Raw genomic sequence first — 26,429 nt, forward strand, 5'->3', positions numbered from 1 at the left:
GTGCCTGGCATCTGAAGGGCTCCAGAGTGCCCAGTTCGGGGCAGGAAGGACCAGGGCAGAGCTACAGGGCTCAGCTGCATGGCACCTGCCAGTCGCTGTCTTGGAGGGACTGCCGTGGTGTGCAGGGGAAGTGGTGCTGGGCAGGGATCCCCCAGGGGCCAGCTGATCCTGGAGCAGAGGATGCCAGGGCACCAGTGTAGGGCAGGGATCACCCAGGGGCTGGCAGGTCCCGGGGCAGGGCAGGGATCACCTGGCTGCCCTGGGCTGGGGGTCACCGGGGGGGGTAACCGGGGTGAGGAGTAACCGGGGTGGGGGGCGGCAGAAGGAGCGAGGTGGGGCCGGGGGAAGGAGCCCCGCTCCCTGCCCAAGGAGTTGCCGTGTGTGGGAGGCGGTTTCTCGCCGGAGCCGGAGCTCTCACAAAGCCGCCGGCTCGCCCGGGCTCGGCTCCCCGCTGCCTCCCGCCGCCCCGGGCCGCCCCCCGCCGCCCGCCTCGGCAGACAAAGGAGGGACGGCGCTTATTCATTCGCTTCATTCCCGGGGGCGGCGGGAGGCTGGTGGGCGTCGGAGGCCGCCCGAGCCGCCCGCGGCCTCGCACGGCGGGGCGCCGCCGGCGCGGAGCAACAAAAGGCCGGAGCCGGAGGTGAGCGGCGGGGGCGGCGGCGGGGCTCGAACCCGCGGCCCCGGGCGGCGGGCGGGGCTGGAACGGATGGTGGGCGGGGACATGCAAATCCCCCCCCCGCGGCGAGCCCGCGGGGCTGCGGCGCCCGGTCGGGGCTGGGCCGCCGCCCGCTGCCCGGCCCCGCCCCGCGCCCCGCCCCGCCCCGCCGCCGCTCCACGGGCCGGGGCCGCGGCGGCAGTCGCGGCCGCGAGATGGCGGGGGGCCGCGGGTGTCGGGCGCGGCGCTGAGCCCCGCCGCCCTCCACACCCGCCCCGGGCCGCCGCCGCCGGGACCCCCGCAGAGGTAAGGGCGGGGGCCGGCGGCGGAACGGGGGCCCGGCGCGGGGGGAGCCCCGAGAAAACTTTCCGCCGCTCGGAACTCGTGTGTGTGTGTCCCACCCCCCGGTGAAACGGGCAGGTAGGGGGGCGGCTGCTGCCGGCGGGCCGGGGCTGGGACCCCTGCGCCGAGCCGGCAGCGACACCGGGTGCTTTGCACCCCCCCTCCTCCCGCCTCGCAGGGGGGCAAATACCGGGTGGGGGGTTCCCGCCGGTCCCCCCACCCCCGGGAGCCCGCGGCTGGGCAGGCGCGCCCCGGTCCCGGTTGAGGCAGAGGGACGGACCCCGGGAGCAGGCGGGGACGGAGGCTGGCGGGGGGCTCCCGGGGCAGGGGGGGCTGCGCAGGGCTCGGCGGCGGGGAGGTGTCCGAGGAGGGGACGGGAGGGACGCACCAGAGACCCCCCGGCACCGTGGAGCGGGTGGCGTGGGGCAGCCGAAGCCTGCCCCGGTGGGACCCCCCGCCCCGGTGGGTCCCCGAGCCGCAGCGGGGCCGGAGGTGCGGGCAGGGAGCGGCGACTGGGGCCGGGGGACAGGGCTGTCCCGGGGGACAGGCCAGGCGTGCCGCAGGGCCGGCGGCACAAAGTTGTGCAAAGTTATTCCCCGGGTGCGAGGGGCCGCGGTGGGCGACGAGCGCTGGGGTTTGATTTTATTTCTTATTTTCCCTTTCCCCGTTCCGGCCGGCGGCGTCGCGCCTCGGGGCGCTGGGCCGGGTGCCCTCCCGCTGCCCATCCTGCCCGCAGGTCTCTGCCCTCCCCAAACCCTCCTGCTCTCCAGCCTTGCTCCCGAGGCCGCTGGGACCAGGCGGGCGGGCAGCCCGACCTCCGAGCCCCCCGAGGCACCCCCTCCTCGCCCCCTTCCACCCCGGGGGCTCGGCCCCCCCAAGCAGTCCCTATTCCAGCCGAGAAAACCTTCCCCGAATCGCTTCGGCTCGGTGGCACTCAGTTGACCAACCTGGGGAGGGGGGATAAAGCCGAGCAGGATTTTGATCTTCCTGCGGCAGCACCAGCGATGGCCAAACTTTAATTGCCAAAAAAATAAACCCCCCATCCCCAAGCCAGCCCGGGTGCTGGCGGGGAGGGACGTGGCCGCTCGCCCCTGGAGTTTCCAGTTTCCCTGGAGCGCAGATGACCCTGGAAATCGCCATTTCCCGGCCAAGGTGCGCTCCAATGGGCCGTTTCCCCTTTTTGCTTCCTTGGAATTTGCCTTTCCCGGCCGGGCTCGGGTGCCCCCGCTCGCCTTTCCCCCCTCCTCGCCCTGCGCTCGCTGCGCTCCCCTCCTCTCCCTCTTTTCCTTTGTTTGCCATCTCGCTCCCTGTCTCTGACGCGTACGCCGCTCCATCCAAATGCAATAGTGGGATTTGCCAGAATTATTTCCTAAAGCTGCCGGGGAGAGAGGGGGGATGGTTTGGATTTTGGGGGGGGGGGATATTTAACTGCAACCAACTGGAGTTTTGGCTGGCGGAGGAACTGGGGGCTCGGGCTGTCCCAGCCCAGCGCTGGTGGAAAGGGCAGAGCCTGGGAACGGGTGGGAGAAAGGGGGGGCAGCCTGGAAGGGGACCGAATGCCAGTACAATGGAGTGGAGCTGCTTGTGCGCAGGGGGAGAAGAGCAAAGCGAAATATTTACTGACTCCAAAGGCAAGAGTGAGAGAAAAAAAATATCGAGCCCCAGGGAACGGCGGTGCCACCGCGCTCCAGGTCTTGCCCCGCCGCTCGAGGAAGCGCGTCGCTGGAGGGGCTGCGGCGGCACCCGCCTGTGGGTGACAGTGCCGCTGGCCTTGTCCTCCTGGGGACTGGGGCTGGCGTCGTGGGTGCTGTACACCCTGGGAGGGGCCTGGCAGACCACCCGGGTGGGCTGCAGGCAGAGCCCTGGGGTGCAGGATTGCCCTGCTTGCAGCTCAGCATCCCTCTCCCAGGGTGCCCTGAAGGGTTCCCGGCCATCCACCCGGCACCTCCGTGTGTGCCCGTCCCCCGTGGGGCTGCGCGGTGGCAGCTGGCAGAGCCATGGAGGGCATATCCTGGAGGGGGTGGCACGGTGGGGACCCCCTGGTACAGCGTGCTGGCAGGCAACGCCTGTCCCTGCCATGCAGACCCCCTTTGACTGGGTGCTCCCTGCATGCCCGAGCCCACCTGGGCACCACGGCACAGCGCATCCCACCCCGGGTGGGCAGCTCCCTGGGGGTGCGAGGGGCTTTCCACCGCGGGCCTCCTTCCAGATCCTGCCCTAAGCCTCTGCCGGAGCCCCCTGGGAGGGTGCTGCCTCGGGAGGGGTCCTGGGCCCGAGGGGATAGTCCCTCTGTGGGGGGGCAGGGGGGTGCGCCGGGGGGGCACTGCGTGCCGTGCCGTGCTGTGCTGGGGTGCGTGTGTGGCTTGCTGGAGGCAGCTTGGCGGGCTCCGCTCAGTGCCGGAGCCCCAGGGAGTCCAGCTGCCTGGCACACAGGCAGGGCTTTTTTTTTTTTTCTCCTTCTTTTTCTTCCTATTTTTTTTTTTTAAAAAAAAAAAAAAAATCCCTTTTTTTTTTTTTTTTTTTTGTATGTTCTTGGAATAATGAAGTCCAGATTTCCTTCATGTTGGAAAGATTTGATCCCGGCTCTGCTCGCTGTGGCTTTGCTGGGGGCTGGGAGGAGAGGTGGGGGGAATGGCAGAGGGCTGGGACCCCTCCGGGTGCCGGGGTGGGGGGAGGCAGCCTGGCGGGGTGGGGATGCTGCGGGCTGGGGTAGGGGGATGAGGGGGGATGCTGCTCACCCGGGCAAGGCTCGCTGCCTCGGGCCGGGAGCGTGCTGCAGCGGTGCTCACCGCCACGCTCGCTTGGCACGGCACCCGCGGAGGTGAGGCTGTGCCCCCCCCCCCCGATCGCTGCCCCCCACCCTCCCCAGCCTGCGGAGCGGGGTTCGGCTGAGACCCCCCAGGGCTGGCTCCCAGCCCTCCCCGGCGGGTGATGAAGAGCGGCGTGGGGAGATGGAGGGGGCTTGGACACCCCTGGGGGGGGTGGCGGGTGCAGCAAACTGACATCCCTCCCCCTCTGTGCCCTCCTTGGCAGGCTCGGCCCCCCCCGGACCCCCATCGACCTCGACGCCCAGGCGTGTGCCCACCATGCCTGTGGTCGGCGTCCTCCTCTGGGCCACCCTGCTGACTCTGGGCTGGCGGGCTGCCCACGCCAAGGACCACGGCTTTGCCACCCCCAGGGTCCAGCTCTCCTTCAAAGGTAAGAGCCCGGCGGCCGGAGTCAGGGGACAGGGAGGACCCCAAAAAGGTGGAGGAGACCAGGGACACCCTGGTCCAGGCTGCTCCTCCTCCTCCTCCTCACCCGGGGGGGATATCAGCAAGCTACACCCCCAGAAATCTCCGTGGGGATCCGTATCCCAGTGTGGCTGAGCTCCCAGTCAGGGGGCTGGTGGCCTTCCCAGTCCCCCCAGTACACCTCCCCTCATGGGTGGGTGGCTCCCTCCATTGGGTGAAGCTGGGTGCTGAGGTGCAGGGAGCCCCCCTGGCAGCCCCCCCCGAGTCCAGACAGCAGCTTGATGCCACCCCGACCCCCCCAGATGGTATTAATGCAGGAGGAGAGGATGCCAGAGGGGGGGGAAGGGGTTTAACCCTTTGGTACTGGGGCTGCCCGACCCCCCCCCCGCCCACTCTGGGAGCCTGCGGGGAGGACCCCCGGGTCAGCTTTGGGGTGCACGTTGGTGGAGGGGTTGGTGCTGAGCTCCTGCCGTGGGAACGCTGATGGGGGCGATGAGGCAGGGCTCGGGGCTGCAGCCCTCGAGGAGCAGAGCACAAATCGCCCGTGCTGGCACGGTGTGTTCAGTGCCGCCATCGCCCCGCCGGGACCAGCTGCCTGCTTGGCTGTGTCCCAGCGCGGGGACGCGTGTCAGGAGGGTGACAGGCACGCGGAGCCTCGTGTCTGCCTCCCCTCGGGGTGCCGGGGGAGGCGAGTGGCCGTGCGGGAGCCGTGGCTGTGCTGCTGTGCCGTCCCACCGTGCCTTCGCCCTGCGGCCGCGTGCCAAGCCGTGAGCCCCGGGAGCGGCACGGTGAGCACGGCAGCTCCGGGCGGGCAGAGAGGGGCCAGGGGGGTGGCGACAAAGGCAGCGCAGGCAGGGCGAGGCGCTGGCGTTAAAGGCTGCTCTCGGCAGGAAAAATGGCTGGTATGAAGAGGCTGGGGACAAGTCCGGGCTGGAAAGGAGCGAGAGGTTCCTCCCGCACGGCAGGCACTGCTGTGCGCTCCGAAAGGCGGGTTCGGAGGGTTTTTGTGGGGCTGCTGGGGCACTTTGGCCGCTGCCGTTTCCCACCCAGGGACGCATCCCTCGTCCCAGCTCGCAGCATCTCTTCCTCACAGCCGCGGCGAGGGGATGCTCCAGCGAAGCCCCGGCTGGATCCGGCAAGGGGTGTGTTAACGCGTCCCGCAGCCACCGGCGTGCCCCGGGGAGCGGGATTAATTCCGGATAAGCGTGGTCGGGCCTGCTGTGCCTCGGGCTGGGGGCTGGCTCGGGTTGGGTTTTTTGGCCCCGGTTTGGCGGAGCCGAGATCCGTGCCCGGGGGACCTGGGAGCGTCACGCCAGTGCCTGCATCAGTATCGCCGGCCCTTCTCCCTCCTGGCTGGTGTGGGCTGGCAGGACCCTGCCAGCGCTGCCCAGAGGGGAGGTTTGCAGCGGGAGAAGGGACGATTCGCACTCGCACTTGGAGAAGAAATGTCGGTGGCGTGCCGGCTCCAAGCACACCGGGGTGGGGAGGGGATGCTGCTCGCCCCTTCCCTGCCCGTGCTCTGGCAGCAGCAGAGCAGAATTAGCCCAGCGGTTTCCTCGGGGGCCAGGCGGGAACCACACGCCGAGCTGCTGGTAAGTGGCTTTCCCGAGTCAATAATTTATACGGGGCCTCCTCAGAGACGTGGGGCAGCAGTGGCGCTCCCCAGCCAGCCCAGCCCCTTCTATTGCCTGGCGGGCCGGGACTGGTACCCAGATCCCCAGCCCCAAATCCCCTGGGGCGGCTGCGGGCGGTGGGGCTGGGCTGTGGGACACTGGTGTGACGAGTAGGGCTGGCCTGCGGGGCCGTGGCTGTGGGACACTGGGGGAGACCCGGTGGCCGTGGGTGCGGGCATGGCTGGAGGGATGCTGCTGGGGTTGGGGTGCAGATCCCTGCCGCAGCAGTGCCCCGCGGGGCCGGGGTGGCCGTGGCCTGGCGCTGGCGCCCGGGGGGGTGCCGGGGAAGGAGCCGTGCAGGCAGGGGCCGCCGTGTCCCCCCCGGCGCCTCACCTCGGCCGCACTGCCTGGAGCCCCGCCAGCCCCGGGAGCGTCGCGGGGTTTGTTTGCCTTCGCTTGTTATCGCGCGCCGGAGGTTTGTCGCAGCTCCCCGGGGCCTGCGTCATCCTCTGTGGAGCCCCGTCGTCTTCGAGTGCTTTAAGAAAAATATATGTATAAAATCCGTCAGCAATAGGAAGGGGGCTGGAGCCGAGCTCCTTCGCCCTGGTGCAGGGTGGCGGGCTGGGCAGGGTCATCCCTGGTCCTCCCCCCATCCCCTGATCCCCATGGTCCCTGTCTGTCTGTCCTCCCTCTCAAGGCTTTCCTGTCCGTGTGTCGGCGGGAGGAAGGTGACCGGCACGGAAAGAACAGCGCTGGGAGCGGCTCCGGCACGGCTCCCTTTTGCCAACAGCTCTTCCCAGATCCCAGCCCGGTGCCGGCCAGAAATAGGGTGGATATTTTTAATCATCTCCTTGCTAACAATTCCCCCCTCTCCCGTACACATCCTGCAGCCCCCTCTCCTCCGGGCCTTCCTCCGTGCTGGGGGCTCGGGCACCGGAGACATCGGTGCTTTCCCCGCGAGGATGCAGGAGGTGATGATGGTGATGATGGTGATTCATCCCTCCGTGTCCTGCTCCCCGTCCGGCGTGGGAAAAGCATGCGGGAAGGAAGGGTGGGCTCTCGCCCCGCATCGCCACGGGAAGCCCTCGAGGTCAGGGCTCTCCGTGGGGCTTCAAAGGGGGAGCCGCTCCCCCCCGACCCCGCGGCGACCGGAACAGCCGTGCTGGCACCTCTCGGAAAAGCCGCAGCAGAGGTCCAGCCGGGGGGCAGCCCCGGCCGGGAGGGGCCGGGTGAGAGGCAGGGCAGTTCCTGTGCTGGGGGGGGGGGAAATCACTTTAAAAAGAATAAATCAAGCGGTGGAGTCTGCTCTGGGCTCTGCTGCCAGCCCTCTGCGTGACCTCGCTCCTGGATGCCTCGTGCCTCAGTTTCCCCTCCCGCCCCGCCGGCATCTCGGCTGGCGGTGGGGGACATCGGCACGTTTGATCCGGGGCTGGGGGGGTGGCAGATGGCTGGAGAGGAGCCCGGCGAGGCGGCCGTATCCCCGGGGGCCACCCGGGCGCCCTCCTAAGCTGCCGCAGCTGCGGGCACCGCTTGGCGACAGCAGGCTGGGATCAACATGGGGGGGACACGGGGGGGGTGCGTGGGTAGGCCCAAGGGCTGGGGGACAGCCAGCCCCGAGGACATGCTGGCGCCGGCGGTCCCCACCCTGGTGTGGGTGCACTGGACCCCTGTGCTGCTCCTCAGACCCCTCAAAGGTGGGGGCACACCACGGTCCCCTATCCCGTGGCTTGGAGGAGGGGGATGTGGGGCTGAGCCCTGCGACCCCTAAGAGGATTTCTCTGGCTGGGGCGGTGGGGGGCTGCGGCAGGGCCCCCCCACCCGCAGGGCATGGCTGAGACTGAGCCCTCCGGGCTCCGGCTGCGAAGCTCCGTAAGCTCCTTAACTCCCCCCCGATGCGATTTCAGCCCCCCCAAGCCAATATCTAATAAGCTCGTTATCCCTCAAATTAACGACGGTCCTTCTGGAGCAGCGCAGCCAGCGTGGCCTGTCCTGGGGGGGGTGTGTGTGTGTCCCGGCTCCGACGGTGCCAGCCCCTGCCCGGAGCACCCCCAGCCGCTTCCCTCCCCGCTGCCTTTTGGGGGGCTGGAAAAGCAGCCGCCCTCCTGCCCCGCTCCCTGCCCCGCTCCCTGCCCTGCTCTCGGGGCTGCGCGAAGAAAGAATGGCCAAAAATTTTTAAAAAAGCCCCGAAGGCGGCAGGTGGGGACCCCTCAGCTCAGCTCTTTCCTTTTGGGGAGGTTAAAGGTTTTTTCCGAAGCCGGGCTCCCTCCCGCGGAGGTTTTCCTGCTGCCGGAGCATCCCCTGGCCCAGCTCCCCGCAGGGGACCGGGGTCGCGGCTGCCGAGCAGTGCTTGGAGGGGACAGGGTCCCCCTGCCAGCCGTACTTGCTGGGGCACGTCTCCCCACGACCAGGCTCGACGGGGGATGAATCAGCGGTTTTGGCTGAAAAAATGCGGGTTTTCTTTTTTTTTGTTTGTTTTATTTTTTTGGCCTGCACCCAGGCGGCGACGGCGGGGGGAGCACCCGGCCGGCCCCGCTTTCATCCCGTGGGGTTTGACCCGAGCGGCACCTGTCCCGTGCCACTGGGGCCGGTGGGGCGGGTGCCAGGTACTGGCGCGGGGCGATGCTCCCGGTGGGGCTGGGGGTGGCAGGCAGCGAGCAGGAGCTGGAGCCATTTCATCTCCCAAAGCCCCGGCAAAGCCGCTTCGGTTTCCTCCCACCTGTGAATTGGTTAAATGGGAAAAGAGCTTGGCTGGGGGCCACGGAAACTCTCTTATTACGTGTAATTAGCTTAATTACATCATAAATAACCCATCAAGGGGTAGCGGAGTGGTGCTCAAACAAATAAGCAATTCTGCTTTCATCGGGCGACCCACCCAGCACTTTGATCAGCCCCAATAACAGCAAATGCTTTAGGACACGCGAGGGGACGCGTCCAGCCCTCCCCATCCCTCCCCTCCCCGGGAACCCGCATCCCAAAATTTCAAGCAGGGAAAAAAATTAAGGTTGGCGGGGGGGAGACGTTGTGAAAATTTGAGGTGTGCTGATAAAATCTGTGGGATGAAGCGCTGCAGGATGGAGGTGGGGTCGGTGTCGGCCGGGCCAGGCTCCCCCGGGGTCGGCGCTGAGCTCCTCCGTCGGCATCCGCTCGCCCCCGCGCCAAGAAAGGGCTCCCCAAAGGCGCTGCCGCCGCCAGCCGGGGGGAGAGCGGTTATTGAATATAAACACGCCGTGTAATTTACATGCTAATTATATTGAATGTGCTACAAGCTCATAATTAGAAACTAATTAGGTGAAAGCGTCTGTAATTGGTTTCGGGGGGGGGGTGTGTGCAGCGATGGTGCACCTGGGGAGGTGACCGGCTGGGGTCCTGATGGCATTAACGCTTCGTGTCGGCACCCCGGTGATGTGGGGGGGGGTCAGGAGGGTTTGGGGGGCTGGGGGGGGGTGAGCAGCCCCCCAAGATGCTCGGTTTATTGGGGACCTCCAAAATCTCACCCTTGCTTTGGAGATCAGTGCTGATCTCCCATCGCCTGTCGGCACTGATGGAGGTGGGAGATCAGCATCGCCGACAGGTGCCACCCGGCGAGGGTGGAGGCGTGGGCATCCGCTGGGCAGCGCCGGAGCTGTAAATTCAGCCCGAATTTGGCTTTACGGGGGAAATTTGGCTTTGCAGAGTGTGTAAGGGGGCCGTGCTGTGGGCAGAGCCGAGTGTCGCCCCGCGTTGCCGGGCAAGGGTCTGGCGGGTCCCTGGCTGCAGCACCGCTCAAGGGCGCGGGGTAATTCAACCTCAACGCCCGAGGCCACCAAACGATGCAGGGAGGTGAGTCCCGAGGGGGCTCCGTGGGATGCTGTGAGGGGACGGTCCCCAGCAAGGCCACCGCGGCTGCGATGCCAGGCGGCTCCTGGCCCCAGTGCTGGGCAATTGAAATGGGATTAGGCTCCCGGCCAGCCGGGGAAGCTCCACGGAGCCGGGGGTGACGGCGGGGATGCGAGAGGGAATATGCTCATCAGGGCGCATCCCCTAACAAGACGGCTTCTCCAGCCCCCCACCCCGCTCCAGCCCCGGGCACCCCCCCATGGCTGCCGGGGGCAGGTTTGGGGGCACGGTGGTGGCAGGGGATTAGGTGGGGAGGGCGGAGGGGTGGCAGTTCGGGAGGTCAGAGGTTGGGGCAGGGGCTCGCCCGCCCCTCCGTCCCCTTTGAAGAGGGCGTCACGGGGCAGCGGGTCTGTCACCGCCCCGCTTTGGGGGTGCCCCTCTGATCGCTGGGGCGTGGGGGGCTGAACGGGGGCCCTTTGTGCTGCTGGCCCTGGCCCCTGCTGGGCCCCAGGGCCGGCCGTCCTGGTGGATGTGGGGTGTTTGGGACCTTTGCTGGCTGTCCCTGCCCCGAGCAGGATGGCTGGGCGTGCGGGTCCGGCACCGGCAGCGGCTCCCCGGCACCGGGGGCAAACCTCTCGTGCTCTGCGTCACCTGCTGCCAGAGCCGCCCTGCCCTTTCCTGGCTCTGCCACCGACGACACCAGCTTCCTTTGGGGGGACGGCCCGGTGAATTGATCCTGGGCCCTGCGTGGGGCACACGCGTGTGCTACACACACACACTGTGTGGGACAGTGGGGCAGCCACAGGCCATGGGGCAGGCAGGGACTGGACCCAGTGCACTGTGGGACAGGCAGGGGACACCGTGGGACAGTCAGGGGACACTATAGGACAGTCAGGGGACACTATAGGACAGGCAGGGGACGCCATAGGACAGGCAGGGTACACCGTGGGACAGGCAGGGAACGCCGCGGGTGGCGGGCGAGCCAGCTCTGGCAACAGGGAGCATCTGGAGCCCAGATGGGAGAGGCGGGAGGCGGAACATGCGGTGGGGCGGGTGGGGGGACGGCCCCCCCGGCCCCCCATCCTTCGTGCTGCACCACCCCGCCCTGCCATGGCAGGGGCACCCCAAGCCCCAGCCCCTCCGCGTGCCCGTGGCGCTTGCCCTGTCCATGCCGCCCCGGCGGGTGGGCAGACCCCGGGCCGGGGGCAGGTTGATGTCCCGTCCCGTGACGCCGTTCCCCGGTGGGTTTCCTCCCCACGGTACCGGCACGCACTGGCCTTGCGGCCGCAGCTGAGCAGTGCCGAGCGGTTGCAGGTGCCCCACCGCGGGGCTGGGGACTGGGGAGCGCCACTGCCGGCCGTGGGACAGGGCGGGTTCTCCCAGTGACACCGGTGGGCACGGGTCTGGCCGTGCCTGGGCACCCCTGTGTCCCCTTGGCATGGGCTCCCATGGAGACCCCCCTTTCCTCCAGCCAGCAGGAGGGTGGGTGCCCACCCTGCCCTGCAGGCGCTCGCCCCCCTGTCACCCCCCCAGTCCACCCCCAGGATGCCAAGCGGGGGGTCTCCAGGGCTGTGCGAGGGGGTCCCTGACCGTGCCAGGGTGCTAGGGTGCAGGACATACACACCCCCCCATCCCTCCCACTCCCCACAGAGGGCAGCCCCCTATGTCCCCAGGGTGCCCAGGATGGGCAGGGACCCTGGGGACACCCGTGGGACTGGGAGGCGGCCGCTGGAGCCCTGCCTGGCCCTGCCTGGAAGCCGCCGTGCTCCTTCCCACCTCCGACCCCCGGCACCCTGCTCTGCTCCCTCTGGGAAGGGGCGTCCCCAGGGGCTGCCCCCAGCCCCAAGCCAGCCCCAGCTCCCGGCGCTGGCACAGGGCATGTCCCTGCGTGGAGGGACAAACTCTGCAGGGGGGGATGCTCATGGGGCCAGCATCCCAGGGGGTTGGCATCCAGAGGGGGTGACATCTCCAAAGGGGGTGGCATCCAGGGCAGATGGTGTCTGATAGAGGTGGCATCCGATAGCTGGGGGTGGCATCCAAAGGGGTTGGCACCTCTAAAGGGAGTGGGACCTCCAAAGGGGGCAGCATTGGAGGTAGATGGCAACACATGGAAGTGGCATCTGATAGCTGTTAGTGGCATCCAAAGAGAGTGGCACCTCCAAAGACAGTGGGACCTCCAAAGCAGGTGGCATCTGGGGCAGATACCATCCCATGGAAGTGGCATCTGATGGCTGGGGATGGCATCTAAAGGGTGTGACACCTCCAAAGTGGGTGGCATACGGGGAAGATGATGTCCCATGGGAGTGGCATCTGATGGCTGGAGTGGCATTCGATGGCTGTTGGTGGCATCCAAAGGGGTGGCACCTCCAAAGCGGGTGGCATCCAGGGCAGATGGTGTCCCACAGGGGTGGGGTCCTCTGTCTTGCTCGTGCCCTGGCCCCTGCCACGTGGTCCTTGGCACCGGCCCACATCATCTGCAGCACTTCTGCCTTCCATCTGGCTGCCTCATTGCACTTGTGAATATTCATGACCCTCATTATCCTCTTTCACTCGTTGCTCCCACACTCAGGCTAAAAATAACTTCCCAAGGGGGGATGGGGTGCGTGGGGCGGGGGAGAGGCTTGTCCCCTCCCCAGAAGCTGGCTTCTTGGGGTCCCAGCTGCCACATATGAGGAACCAGTGACCTGGCTGGGACATGGGGACACAGGGCAGGAGAGGGACGATGGCGGAGATTTTGGGAGCTGCAGACTCTTGGCTGCAGTGCAAGGGAGCCCCCGCTTCCTGCCCCCTCTCGCTGGGGAGCTCCACTCCCTGCTGTGGGGTGCTGGGTCTCCTGAGCCCAGGTCCTGCTGTCCTCTCCCCTGTCCACTCTTGGTTGTTCCAATTGGCCATGAGCACCTCCATCATTGTCCCATGTCCCACATAGAGGTGGCAGCATCGTGGCACTCATGGAGGGGGATTTGGGGGCTGGAAGGTGGGCATCATGGGCTGAAAGGAGGGCACCATGGGCTGGAAGGAGGGCACCATGGCCTGGAAGGTGGACACCGTGGGCTGGAAGGAGGGCAGCTCCTCTCACAGGACATCCTCCAGCCAGGACCAGGCTTGGACTCAGGGGCAGGGGTGGCACTGAGGGAAGGCAGGGGTCCCTGGGGTGCTGATGCGTGCCCCTTTCCCCCCGCAGAGCTGAAGGCGACGGGCACGGCACACTTCTTCAACTTCCTCCTCAACTCCAGCGACTACCGCATCCTGCTGAAGGACGAGGACCACGACCGCATGTACGTGGGCAGCAAGGACTACATCCTCTCCTTGGACCTCCACGACATCAACCGCGAGCCCCTCATCGTAAGCTGCCGTTGCAGAGCACGGGTGGAAGGGGGGCAACCGGGCATCCGAGGGGGCATTTTGGATGCCGGGGCAAGAGCTCGATGGGCATCGCTGGTGCTGGTGGGGAAGAGGTGGGGCCAGGTGGGAGCCCTGGTCACCCCTGGATGGTGTCTCCGCAGATCCACTGGCCCGCGTCCCAGCAGAGGATCGAGGAGTGCGTCCTGTCGGGCAAGAACAGCAACGTGAGTGGCCACCATCAGCCCCCTGCTGGTAGTGGTGGGGGGGCTGGTGGCCAGCACTGGAGGGGGTTCACGTCCTTGTATCCAACCCTGGAAAAGCCATCCCTGGGGTCCCCTCGGGTCCCCTGTAGTACGGCAGCACCTGCAGCCATGCCGGGATGGGGGCAGCACTCCAAGGTGTCTCGGTGTCCTGCCACCCTTTCTGTCCCAGCCGTGCAGGTCCTAGAGGGCTTCATGGGCAAGTAGGAGGCCAAGCTCCCCACGCTGCTTCCTCCCACCAGCCAGGGCTGGGCCCTCCAGCATGCGAGCTCATGGCCCCTGCCAACCCCTGACCCGTTCCGTCCCATGCCACATGCCATCCCATGGGCTGTACCAACCCATGATCCACAACTACACATGACCCATATCAACCCATAACCCATGCTATCCCATGACCCATGCCAAGCCATGCTCCGTGCCAACCCGTGCCCCATGCCATTCCAAGACCCGTGCCAACCCATGACCATGCCAACCTGTGGCCCCACCCCACCCTATGGCCCCATGCCCCGTCCCATGCCAGCCCATGCCCCACGCCAGCCTCCCACCCTCCCAGCTCCTCAGCCTGCTTTCTCCCTTCCCCAGCTCCTACCCCGTGCCAGGGGGCTGGACCCCGTGGTGCCCACCCCAGCGCGGGTGCTGGCAGGCAGTGGGAAGGGAGGTGCCCTCGTCCCTTTGCTGGGGTTGGCACCCCCTCCTCTACTTCCCAGGGGGAGTGCGGCAACTTCATCCGCCTGATCCAGCCCTGGAACCGGACCCACCTCTACGTGTGCGGCACCGGCGCCTACAACCCCATCTGCGCCTTCGTCAACCGCGGGCGCAAAGCCCAGGTGAGGGGCGGGAGGGACGGGGGGCGCGAGGAGCCAGCGTGCGGCCCGGTGGTGCCGGGGCAGCCGCCATGGGACTGCAGCGGGGTGCGGGAGGGCGGCGTGTCACGGCTGAGGTGCCGGGAGGTTTGGGGGGCAGAGGGTTGTGGGCAGCGGCAGGCTGGGGGCTGACCATGGAGCCGTGCTGCCGAGCGGGGCCAGCCCCCTCCGCACACCGAGGACCTCTCTTCACACCGGAACCGGGCCGGACCCCGACGCCGGCTCCCACACGACGTGCCCGCCGGCCACAGCCAGTGCTGGATCTCCGTTGGGGTGAGGGACGTGTCCTCCCCCGGCTTCCCACCAGCTTGACACGGATGTGGAGGATGCCCGGCACCGCGCCAGCGCCGGAGAACCACGGCAGGGGCCACGCTGGCGCGTGCGGCTGTGCCAGGGGTGTCCCTGGATGGGTGTCACCCAGCCCCGAGGACCGCCGCGTGCAGCAAGAGGGTGACGTTGAAGCCACGTGCCACTGGGTTGGACGTGCGGCAGACAGAGGGAGTGCTTTTGGGACGGCCCTGGGAGGAGCTGGTCTCTGCGAGCAGCAGTGCAGGCATCCCGGGGGGCCCCGAGCCCTGTGAGGTGGCTGTCCCCTCCACGCCGGGGTGGCAGGTCCTGGGCTGTGTCCTCTCCTGCGGCTGGAGTGAGCCGGGCGCTGCCAGCCTGAGCCAAGGGAGGAGCACGGCGCTGGACGTGGAGGACGGGCGGCTGCCCCGGTGCCCCCAAGCCTGGCACGGGCACCGAGAGAGGCGGGTGCTGCTCGGGCCACACTGGGTTGGGACCGGATTGGCACCGGACTGGGACTGGATTGGGACCGGATTGGCACCAGACTGGGACTGGATTGGGACTGGATTAGGACTGGACTGCACGGTGGCAGCATTTGAGGAGGACCGGCGGTGCTGGTGCGATTGAGGACAGCACCGTGTGTCCCCTGCGGGGGAACCAGTGGCAGCACGGCAGGGACGGGGGGGTCCCGGTGACCCCCGCGGTGCCGGTAGCTCCCCCCGTGCCGCAGCTTGGCACCGGGACGTCGCTCCTCTGCCCAGGGCACTGCCAGCTCCTGCCCCGCACCGGGCACCCCAGTTCTGCGGGAGAGAGCAGGATCCGTCCCGGAGCAGCCCCTGCTGGAGGCCAGCCCGACATGGAGTGCCCGGGGACCCCCGCCGGCACCCCTGCTCGGGGGGTACCCCCCTGCCCCCGCCCCGGGGGTCCCTCCCCCGCCGGCGCTAACTCTCTGCCCTGCTCCTTCTCCCCAGGGGTTTCTGCCGAGCCAGCCGGGAGGCCGGGAAAGCAGCTCCGCCGACGGCCCCCTCAGCCCGAGACCAGCACACAGCAAGGTGGGGACCGGCCTGGGAGCCCGCCGCAGCCGTGCCCACCTCTCCCCCCGGTGCGCCGGGGCTGCGGGCTCCTCTCCTTCCCACCGGCATGCTTCCGACCCCCGGGCCGGGCGCCCCGTGCCCTGGGCGTCCCCACCATCTCCTCCCCTCTCGGCACGGCATCCTCTGGCCGCTGGCCTGGCGTCTCCGCTTTCCTTCTGTCACTAACTCCTTCCTCCCAGGCCACCTATGGGCCCCCCGTGGGGGACACTGTCAGGGACGGTGGCTCTCCCCATCCTGGCTCTGGGCTTGCCGTGTCCCTTGGAAGCAGGACCGCGTGTCCCAGGAGCTGGGATAGTTCCCAGGGGAGGATGCCAAGGCGATGCGCAGGAGGGCTTTTGGTAGGGTCTACAAAAACATGGCTGAGAGCTGCTGCACCCTGTCCCGGGAGGGGCTTGTGTCATCCCGGCGGGCAAGAGGGCTCAGGGAGTCATCCCTGTGTCATCCCGGCTTCTGGGGACACCCAGCGTCAGCCTGCCCTGACAGTGTCACCCCGGAGTCTCTCCCCTCCGGACTAACGTGGGTCGGTGCATGGGCCGGGCAGCGCGTGGGGCGCGGGCACCCTGCGGCAGCCTGGGCGTCCCCCCGCTTGTCCCTCCGCCCCGAGGGCAGGTGCTGGGTGGGCAGAGGGCACCTCACCAGCTGCTGGCACCTCCTGCTGCCACCTTCCCCGGCGGCAGCAGGGGACGCACCGCGACCGTTTCAGCCCCCCCGTTCCTCCCTCCCTGCTGGCTCTGGCCCCAGCGCCTGCAGGGGGGTGCACCCCAAGCAGGGGCTCCCTCGGGGCCCCCGGCACCCTCTTCCCAGCAGCTCCCGTGCGTCTCAAGGCGCATTAACCAGACGGCGGTGCCGGCACCAGTGGCGGCTTGTGGGTGACCTGGCCGGGAGGGTGAGGGGGCCAGGGCTGCCCAGAGAGACAGGGCGTCCCCGCAGAGTTTGCCCGGCTCGGGAGTGGGGCCAGCGCTGGGCAGAGGCATTTGTGATGGTGCTGGTGGCGCGGTGCAGTGATGGGGACGCTGGCAGCGTGGCCGTGGCTGTGCCCACCGCGGGGGCTGTGTGCCCCGGGAGGAGCTGGCGTGGGCGAACCCTCCGGTGGGAGATGTGCACGGGGAGCACCCCAGCTCCCCACTGCCTCCTGCCCGTCCCGGGGGCTCTGCCAGGACCCTGCTTGCCTCGACGGAGGGCGGCAGCCACCGTGTTTGTCACCCCTGCTTCAAAGCCAGGACACAGGGCCAGCGGGCAGCTCTGCCAGCCCGGTTTGGTTGCCTGAGGTCGCCCTGCACCGGGGCTCCTGCGGGTAGTGCTGTGCTGCTGCTTCATCCCATCCCCGGGGGTCCATACGCCGGGGGTGAGGGGAGACATGGCTGGGCCAGCCTGGCCCTGCCTGCCCCCAGCCCGCACCGGCAGAGGGGTCTGCGAGCGGCTCTGGAGGCAGCGTGGGTCTCACCCCTGGCCGGGGACACGTGACAGCGCCAGGGATGGCCGTGGGGACGGCAGAGGCGGTGGCGGGGCGACGGCTCCTGACGGCGTGGGGCGAATCCCCTGGAGCGGGTGCGGCACCTCACCACGATGCCACCCCGGCTGGAGAACGGGTCCTGGCGAGAGGAGCGTGGCGGGTCCGGCAGCCGAGCTGTGCCGAGCTGTGCTGAGCTGTGCCGCTGGCCAGACCCCACCTGAGGCAGCCACTGGAGCTGTGTAACCCGGAGCCGGCCAAGCGGCGATGCGTGGTGCAGCCGTACGGAGCGAAGAGGCGGCCGGAGGGAGATGTTGGCCTGGAAGAGGATGCAGGGGATGGATGCCTGGCAGCTCAGCCAAGTCTCTAAGCGGTGGAGGACATGGAGGAGCACCCAGCAACATCGGAGGAGTAGCTCACGGAGGGTTCAGCTTCTCAGGAGGCCTGCAGACCACTGGTGTGGTCCATTCGCCTCTGTCCTTGCCGCTGGGCTCCATCCCAGAGGATGCTGCCTCTCCTGGTGGGCTTTGGAAGGTGCCACAGGGACGGAGGGGTGACAGTCTAACCAGCTCCTCCGTTTGCTTCCTTCTCCAGGATTATATCTTCTACCTGGAGCCGGACAAGCTGGAGTCGGGCAAGGGGAAGTGTTCCTACGACCCCAAAGTAGACACCGTCTCTGCGTTAATCAGTGAGTCCTGTAGCTCCCCGGTGCCGTTGCTCCTGCGATGGGCAGAGGGAACAAGCAGGCGAGATGGGACAACTGCTCCCGTCGTCTTCCTGCATTGCCCAAATATCCCCCAGGAGTCGGGCTCCCTGCCCCTGCCGCCCCTGCCCGCTCCAGCTGCAGATGGCCGGGCACCTGGGATGCCCTGCCCTTGGGCACCTGGCCCAGTGGAGGTGGGGGTCCTGGTTACAGAGCAGTGCCAACATCCTGAGCTGTCTGGGATGACCATGGGCAGGGGCTCTTGGTTGCCTGGTGGCTACTGGCTGGAGTTGGGGCTGGATGGAGCCCAGGGCAGTGGGGTAAGGTGAGTGGATGGGACTAGGTGGGGGTCCCTGTCTGATCTCTGCCCTCCGCAGATGAAGAACTCTATGCTGGCGTCTACATCGACTTCATGGGCACGGACGCAGCCATCTTCCGCACCATGGGCAAGCAGACGGCCATGAGGACAGACCAGTACAATTCACGCTGGCTCAATGGTGAGTTCGGGTGTCACTGGCCCAGGTTCCCTGGGGATCCCACGGCTCCAGCCATAGAGATGAGACCCATTGTGTCGTACTGCATCCTTCTCCCAGGACAGAGACAGTAGCCATCATGGGCAGGTGGATGGGTGGTGGTGTGGGATGGATGGGTAGATGGATGGATGGGTGGATGGATGGTTGATGGTTGATGGATAGGTGGACAGATGATGGATGGACAGATAATGGATGGATGAATGGATTGGTGGATGATGAATGGATTGGTGGATGGATGAATGGAGAGACGATGGATGGATGGATGGATGGATGGATGGAAGGAAGTCTAGGCAGAAGAGCAGAGGGATAGCTGTGTGAGGCACAGTGACAGACATGCTGGGGGCTTTGCTGGGCGGCGGGAGCAGCCAGATGGTGAGAGATGGGGCTGGCTCTGCTGGAGTTTGTCCGTGGGTTTCTGCAGGGCTGAGATGTCAACCATGTCGCCTGCAATCAGTGACCCTGAGCGCTCATCCTGCTCCCCTTGAAGCACCCCTGTCCGCGGGGCAGCAGCTGAGTAAACAGAGCAGAGCAGATGGGCTGGTCCTGCCAGGCTGGGGGGCCGGCAGGGCGGTAACCCGAAGAGGGGGAGCTGTCAGCACAGGCTGGGCACCGGCTGATGGATGGCAGGGAGAAGCTTCCTGAGAAGCTTCCAGGCTGTGTGGTTCCTCCCCAGGGGGGGAAGACCAGTTCCCACCGCCCTGCTCATGTTGCTGCTGTAGCCCTCTACCCTGTGGACCTCAGAGATGCTCCGAGTCCCTCCCAGAGCACCGATGACCACCAGAGAGACTCGGTTCCTCAGCCCACCTCTGCGGCTCTGGTCCAGATCCAGCTCTCACCCCGTGACTGTGGCAGTGCTTTTCCAGGAGTGGGGGGATGCTGGAGGAGAGGGGGCCTCAGCATCCCGTGGTGGCATGGGGCAGGGGGTGCCGCTGGGCTGACGGTGCTGTGCTGTGCCGTTCCAGACCCAGCCTTCGTCCGCGCCCAGCTCATCCCCGACAGCAGCGAGAGGAACGACGACAAGCTCTACTTCTTCTTCCGAGAGAAGTCGGCCGACGCCCCGCTGAGCCCTGGGGTCTATTCCCGCATCGGGCGCATCTGCCTGGTACGTGGAGCAGCGGGCAGGCGGGGAGCGGGCAGGGGGCCGGGCCGGGCTGAGCGCGGGGGTCCCTCCCTTGCAGAACGACGACGGGGGCCACTGCTGCCTCGTGAACAAGTGGAGCACCTTCCTCAAGGCCCGGCTCGTCTGCTCCGTGCCGGGACCCGATGGGATCGAAACACACTTCGACGAACTCCGTGAGTGGGCGAGGAGGGGGCCGGGGGCCTTCTCCACCCCTGCGGGCTTGGGGGGCACCCTGGGGAGGTGACGCGGTACCTTGTCTCACGGGGAGGGCTGGGGACCCCCTTGCTGCCCCCCACCTCTTACCTCTCCCACGGGGAGCTGCTCTCCCCCCCGCACTGGTGTCCCTGGGTGCGAGGGGGGTCCCTGCCCGCCTTCCCCATGGTGACACCCTCATCTTTCTGTCCCAAGAGGACGTCTTCATCCAACAGACACAGGACACCAAGAACCCCGTTATCTACGCCGTGTTCTCCGCTTCGGGGTGAGTACTGACCCTCCCGGCGCAGGGCGGCAGACGGGGGGTCCCCAGCTGGGTGGGGGTCCCGGTGGTGCCGCGGTGGCAGGCAGCGCTAAGCTGGAGGGTGGCAGCAGGTCCTTCCTCCCAGGTCGGTCTTCAAGGGCTCTGCCGTCTGCGTCTACTCCATGGCCGACATCCGCATGGTCTTCAACGGGCCCTTCGCGCACAAGGAGGGACCCAACTACCAGTGGATGCCCTACACGGGCAAAATGCCCTACCCCCGGCCAGGCACCGTAAGTACCCCCGGGCGGCGCGCGGGGAGGTGAGCCGGGGCCTGCCAGGCGGCTGGCACCCTCGGGGCCACGCCCAGGTCCCGGGTCACCGAGCGCGGGCGGCGTTTGTGCCGCAGTGCCCCGGGGGGACCTTCACCCCGTCCATGAAGTCGACCAAGGACTACCCTGACGAAGTGATCAACTTCATGCGCGCGCACCCGCTGATGTACCACGCCGTGTACCCCACCCACCGCCAGCCGCTGGTGGTCCGCACCAACGTCAACTACCGCTTCACCACCGTGGCCGTCGACCAGGTGGACGCGGCAGACGGGCGCTATGAGGTGCTTTTCCTGGGCACAGGTACCCACGCCGCGCACCGCGGGGAACGCAGCATGCTCCGGCGCGGCCCCGGAGGGCATGGGCACCACCAGGGCTGGCCAGAGCACGGTGCCCTCCACCATGCTGGAGTGAGGCGAGGAGCTGAGACCCCCCCCCTGAGATCCCTGCCTCTCCTCAAAGCTCCAGCCTGGTCCTTCCCCTGCCCCGGTGCCCATCCCACAGACCCCACCATCCAGCCTGGTCCTTCCCTTAGCCCAGTTCCGGTCCCCAGGGCCAGCGGTCCAGCATGATACCTCCCATCCTAGGGCTGCCACCATCCAGCCTGGTCCTCTCCCTGCCCTGGCGCCCATCCCAGGGTCCCACCATCCAGCCTCATCCTTTCCTGACCCTAGTGCCCATCCTACGGGCTCTGTGATCCAGCCTTGTGCTTCCCATTGCCCATCCTAAGCCCACCATCATCCAGCCTCGACCTTCCCCTGCCCAATTGCCCATCCAAGAGGCACCAGCATCCTGCCCTGTTCTTCCCTGGCCCCAGTACCCATCCTGGGGGCACTGTCACACAGCTTGGTGCTTCCCAGAGCCCCCGTGATCCATCCTGGTTCTCCCCCTGCCCTGGTGCCCATCCCTGTCTGCAGTCCCTGTGCCACACCCCAGCACAGCCACCCACTGCAGCAGGAGAGAGATGGGGATAGGCTTGGGGGGTCCTTCCTCCCTCCAGCCTCAGCAGGGACCCCCTTCCCAGGAGGGGAGGGTGTGTGTGCCCAGGGGTGGCACTGAGTGCCCGGGCACCATGGTGTCTTGCAGATCGGGGCACCGTGCAGAAGGTCATTGTGCTCCCCCGGGACGACATGGAGACAGAGGAGCTCATGCTGGAGGAGATTGAGGTGTTCAAGGTAAGGGTTGTCCTGCCCTCCACCCTCTGCTGAGTGTCCTTGACCCAGCCAGCCAGCCCCTTGGGACACCAACCAGCCCTTTGGGACACCAGCCACCCCTTGACCGGCTCCGGAGGGACCCCAAGCGTTGGTCCTCCTGCCTGCTGCCCCCTCGCATCTCCCCCTGCCCGGCCCTGCCTGCCCCAGCTCCCTGCAGGGTGTCTGGGGTGCCACCCCGGGGCTGCAGCGTCAGGCCAGGCGGTCACCCCTCCATCTCCTTCACTCCTGCTCCCTTCTAGGTGCCAGCACCCATCAAGACGATGACCATCTCCTCCAAGAGGGTGAGTCACGGGTCGTGGCAGGGGGCTGGGCAGATTGATCCCGACATGGACCCTGCTGTGGCACTGCCCAGTGTCACCGCAGCACCAGAGCGGGAGGTGCACGTGCGGCCCCAGGGTGACCTGGCTCCGGTGGCCCTTGGGTGGCTCTGGTGTCTCGGCCAGTCCCAGTACTGGGAGGCTGCAGCTCATTCTGGGGGGTCTTTGCAGGGTGGGGATGAGATGACGTCTCACCCTGTCCTCGTTGTCCCCCCAACAGCAACAGCTGTACGTGTCCTCGGCCGTCGGTGTCACCCACCTGGCCCTGCACCGCTGCGACGTGTACGGGGAAGCCTGCGCCGACTGCTGCCTGGCCCGGGACCCCTACTGCGCCTGGGACGGCAGCGCCTGCACCCGCTACTCCGCCTCCTCCAAGAGGTACAGGGGGCCGGGGAGTGCCGCAGGGAGGGACCCCCCAGCCCCGGGCTCCCCCGCTCACCTCCCGCCTCCCCACAGGCGGAGCCGGCGGCAGGACGTCCGGCATGGCAACCCCATCCGCCAGTGCCGGGGCTACAACTCCAACGGTGAGTGAGGCCTGGGGCACGGCCCCGTAACACGGGGGGCAGCTGGGGGGTGTGCTGAGGGCAGGGGGCAACGGCCAGAGGGGGACATGGGTGGATGGATGCCCTTGGTGGGTCGGTGGTTGTGTGGGTGGATGTATGGGAAGAGGAGATGGATGGATGGATGGATGGATGGATGAAAGAACAGATACATTGCAGAGGAGGATGAAGATGGATGGATGGATAGATATGTTGGGCAGGAGGATGAGCACAGATGGGTGGGTCAATGAATGGATGGATGGATGGATACATTGACAAGTAGAATGAACATGGATGAATAGATAGATACCTTGGGGATAGAATATGGATTGATGGAACATGGATGGATGGATGGATATGTTGGGGAGGAGAAAGCAGATTTGGATGGGTGGATAGACGGATGGATGGATGGATGGATGGATATGATGAGGAGAAGGATGAGCACAAGTTCAGGGGTATGTAGATGAATGAATGGATGGATACTTTGGAGGAGGATGAACATGGGTGGGTGGGTGGATGGATGGATGGATGGACACCCTCGTGGAAGGACGGCTGTACTAGGGGAGGAGGAGCACACTTGCTGGGTGTCTGGGAGCAGGCAGGCCTGTGGCTGGAGGTGGGCAGGAGCTCTCCCTTGGAGAGCAGGCGGGCTGGGCAGCGGGACAGGGCCGCGGAGTTGTCCATGCGACCCGTCTGCCCGCGGCCCGCCCTGCAGCTAACAAGAACGCGGTGGAGGCCGTGCAGTACGGGGTGGAGGGCAGCACCGCCTTCCTGGAGTGCCAGCCCCGCTCGCCCCAGGCCACCGTCAAGTGGCTGCTGCAGAAGGACAACAGCGACCGGCGGAAAGAGGTAGGGCAGGGCGCGGTGCCGGGGGAGTCGGGGTGCCGGGGGTGCCGAGGGGCGCCAGCCCACCGAGCCATGCCGCCTCTCCCCGTCCAGCTGCGGGTGGAGGGCAGGGTGCTGCGGACGGAGCAGGGCTTGCTGCTGCGCGCCCTCCAGCTCGCCGACAGCGGCCTCTACACCTGCACCGCCACCGAGAACAACTTCAAGCACACGGTGACCAAGGTGCAGCTCCGCGTCCTCAGCGGCCGCGCCGTCCACGCTGTGCTGGTCCAGGCGGAGACCCCCCCCGGCCTGCCCGGTGCCCCCACTCCCCACTACCAGGACCTGCTCCAGCTCCTCACCCAGCCCGAAATGGGACTTCTGGACCAGTACTGCCAGGGCTACTGGCGGCACACGGCTGCTAGCCCCCCCCAGCCGCTGGCTGGCCTCAAAGCCAAGGAGCAGCAGGACCAGAAGAAACCTCGAAACCGCCGGAATCACCAGCCAGAGACCTACAGGCACACATGAGACATCATCAGGGACTTTGCTAGCACAGTGGTCTATTTTTCCCCCCTTTTAATATTAAAAATATCTATAAATAAATAAATAAATATATATATATACATCCACGCACACACACACGCAGACACACGCGCTCCCCCCTCCCACAGGAGACAGTATTTATTTGTAGGTTGTACATAGTCACTGGGGCGATGTGACCCCCACCTCCCGGCCCTTGGGAGGAGCGGGGACCCCCGGGGTGGCCGCAGCCCCCATTGCTGTCTGCCCCGCCCTGGGACCCCAGGGTCCTGGTGTGCGCGGACCACCGGGCACCGCGGCTGCTGTCTGCCCCCCGCTGGGGCACGGCACTACAGCGGGAGCTGGAGGTGGCAGGTCCTGGTGTGGGAGGGGGTGACAAACTCCAGCCAGGAGGGATGAGGCAGGGGGAGAGGTGGCATCAACCAAGGTCTGCCCCCGACAACCTGGGCATGGCCCTCGCAGCTTCGTGCCTCAGTTTCCCCACCCGGTTATTGAGGAGCAAGTGCTTTCTGCGGGGAAGCTGCAGACCACCGGGCAAGCCGAGGAGAAGGGGGCTGTGGGGCCAAGGTACACGGCCTCGTCCCCCACTCCGGGGGCTTGGTGAGGGGGAGACAGGACCCTCCAGCCAAAACCCAGGTGTCCAGGCCATGGCAGGGGCTCAGCCAGGTCTTTGGGTGGGGAAGGGAAGGCGAAGGGACTGTGCTGGGGTAAAACCTTGGGCGCTCACTGGCATCTGCACCCGTGGACATTTGGGCCACCCGTGGGCGTTTGGGTGACCCAGCCCATCACCCACCCCCTCGGGGCACCCCGGCGGGTGTCGGGGGCTGTAAATAGTTGTACGTGGGGAGCGCAGGGGCAGCTGGGGCCGAGCAAATGCCCCCCCCACAGCCGGGGCACCCCCAAATAAACTGGCTTTGGGATGGAGGTGGGAGCCTGCGTGTGCTCTGTGGGGACGGGAGCGGGCAGGGGGCGGGCAGGGGGTGGGCAGGGAGCGGGCAGGGGGCGGGCAGGCGGGGGCTGCGCTGGGGCCTGGCCCAGACACCATATGCCCTTAACCCTGCCCCGAGCCCCACCGGGGGTGCGGAGGGCCGGGCTGGAGCCAGGCGGGGAGCGGGGGGCCCTGGGGGAGCACTGGGAACACTGGGAAGCCGAGGGCACTGGGTGCTGAGGGGTGGGCACTGGGCAGGACGGGAGGCACGGGGAGGCGGCAGTGGTGGGTGGTACTGCCTGGGTGTTAGGGGCACGCTGGGCTGGGCGAGAGGCCAGTGCTGGGTGTTACTGGAGGTACTGGGAGCACTCAGAGTTGGTACTGGGGGGCACAAGTACTGGAGCGCTAGGATTTGGTACTGGGAGCCGATACTTGGTGGTACTGGGGGCATGGGGGACTCTAGAGGAGGGCACTGGGGGTGGTAGTGGGCGATACTGGGCTGTACTGGGAGCACTTTGGTCGGTACAGGGGGCACTGGAGGTGGCACTGGGCTCCTCTGGGCAGTCCCGGGAGGCACTGGGGTCGGTGCTGGGAGGTTCTGGGCTATACTGGGGGCGGTACTGGGGACACTGGGGGCGGCGCAGGGCTGTACTGGGGACGCTGGGCTGGACTGGGAGCTGTGCTGGGTCCTTTTGCCCCCTGGCGGCCGAGCGCGGCGCTGCAGGAGCCCCGCGTGGGGGGGCACTGGGGGCACTGGGGGGCACTGGGGACAGCGGGGGGGGGTCGGGACACGGGGCACTGGGCTCTACTGGGGACAGCGGGGGAGTCCCGGCAGGGCCTGGGGACACTGGGTCTTACTGGGGTGGCCTAGATGGCAATGGGGGGGCACTGGGGACACGGGAGGGGGGAACTGGTGGCCTAAAGACACTGGGGAGGGGCGTTGAGGGGCCTGGGGACATTGCGGGGGGGGTGTCACTGCGGTTGGCATGGGAGCACGGGGGTGGCACTGGGGCGCACCTGGATGTTGGGCAGGAGTTTGTTCTGGGGGAGATGGGCCTGAAGGCACTGGGTGTACTGGGATTGCTCGGGGACACTGGGACAGTGCTGGGATTTCTCTTTGGGATACTGGGGAGGGGCTTGGAGACGCTGGGGAATGTACTTGGGTGTACTTGGGTACTTGGAGGGGCCTGGGGACACTCCGGGGGGTGATACTGGGCTGGCCTAGTGACACTGGGAGTGTACTGGTGGGTGGCTGGGGACATGAAGGAGTACACTGGGGTGCCTGGGGACATTGGTGGAGGGTCCTGAAAGGGCCCTGGGGACACTGGGATGGCTTACTGGGGTGACTGGGGCTGGCATTCCATCACTGAGGGAGTGTCACTTGGGACACTGAGCACAGGGACCTGGGGACACTGGGATGGCTTACTGGGAGGGGGGACTGTGGGTACTGGTCCAGAGCGGGGGGGGTGACCAGCATGAGCTGGGGACAATGGGGACATTTCCTCCCCCACTGCCCCCAGCCCCTGCCAGACCCCAGCGCAGCCCCCCCAGCTCCAACCCCCCGGGGCCCACAGCAGAGCCCGAGTTGGGCGGGGGTCCCACGTCCCCAGGGGTGGCCGGGTCACCGTCCCCAGCCCCCAGGTGGGGGCAAGGAGAAGCGCTGACACCGGGAGCTGCAGGATTGCTGAGCTCAGCCCGCTGCAGACTTACGGGGGTTTATCCGGGGAGGGCAGGGGCGGGGGGGTGCTCAGCTTAAGCCCCGGGTGCTGAGCGCAGCACCCCTCGGGGCCGCCCCCGGGACCTTGGCCCCGTCCTTGGCCCGCATTGGGCGGGCGGTGGCGGCGGAGGTGGGCGGCAGCGGGGCAGTCGGCGGCCGGCGCGGCGGGTGCAGGGAGGCACTGGCGGTGGTGGGGGGCCGGAGCTCCTTGCCCGTCCTGGTGCTGAGCTCCGAGCAGCGGGTGAGCCGCAGGGCCGAGG

At 67.3% G+C, this 26,429-nt stretch overlaps 1 protein-coding gene across 2 annotated transcripts; it reads left to right on the forward strand.

The window, feature by feature from the left end:
• Positions 1-872: 872 nt before the first annotated feature.
• On the forward strand, positions 873-24,448 carry SEMA3F (semaphorin 3F). Of its 2 annotated transcripts, XM_068408462.1 has the most exons (19): positions 873-961; positions 4,031-4,195; positions 12,841-13,001; positions 13,163-13,225; positions 13,969-14,088; positions 15,381-15,461; positions 17,548-17,641; positions 18,034-18,153; positions 19,152-19,291; positions 19,368-19,482; positions 19,718-19,787; positions 19,912-20,056; positions 20,173-20,395; positions 21,179-21,267; positions 21,546-21,587; positions 21,844-22,001; positions 22,080-22,147; positions 22,878-23,011; positions 23,102-24,448. In XM_068408462.1, the coding sequence occupies exons 2-19, from the start codon at positions 4,084-4,086 to the stop codon at positions 23,510-23,512; spliced, it is 2,346 nt and encodes a 781-aa protein (XP_068264563.1). In that variant the 5' UTR covers positions 873-961; positions 4,031-4,083; the 3' UTR covers positions 23,513-24,448. The 2 variants fall into 2 exon arrangements, with proteins under 2 accessions (XP_068264563.1, XP_068264564.1); XM_068408463.1 differs by lacking the exon at positions 15,381-15,461.
• The last annotated feature ends 1,981 nt before the right edge of the window (positions 24,449-26,429 follow it).

Source organism: Nyctibius grandis, chromosome 10, assembly GCF_013368605.1.
Source record: "Nyctibius grandis isolate bNycGra1 chromosome 10, bNycGra1.pri, whole genome shotgun sequence".
NCBI classification, from domain to species: Eukaryota; Metazoa; Chordata; class Aves; order Nyctibiiformes; family Nyctibiidae; genus Nyctibius; species Nyctibius grandis.

What these genes read in the sequence shown, in the direction of transcription:
- SEMA3F (XM_068408462.1), top strand. Translation starts at nt 4,084, where the DNA reads ATGCCTGTGGTCGGCGTCCTCCTCTGGGCCACCCTGCTGACTCTGGGC. An exon ending in TCAACCGCGAGCCCCTCATC is followed by an intron (nt 13,002 to 13,162) that starts GTAAGCTGCCGT and finishes GTGTCTCCGCAG; the next exon opens with ATCCACTGGCCCGCGTCCCA. An exon ending in GGTGCTTTTCCTGGGCACAG is followed by an intron (nt 20,396 to 21,178) that starts GTACCCACGCCG and finishes GGTGTCTTGCAG; the next exon opens with ATCGGGGCACCGTGCAGAAG.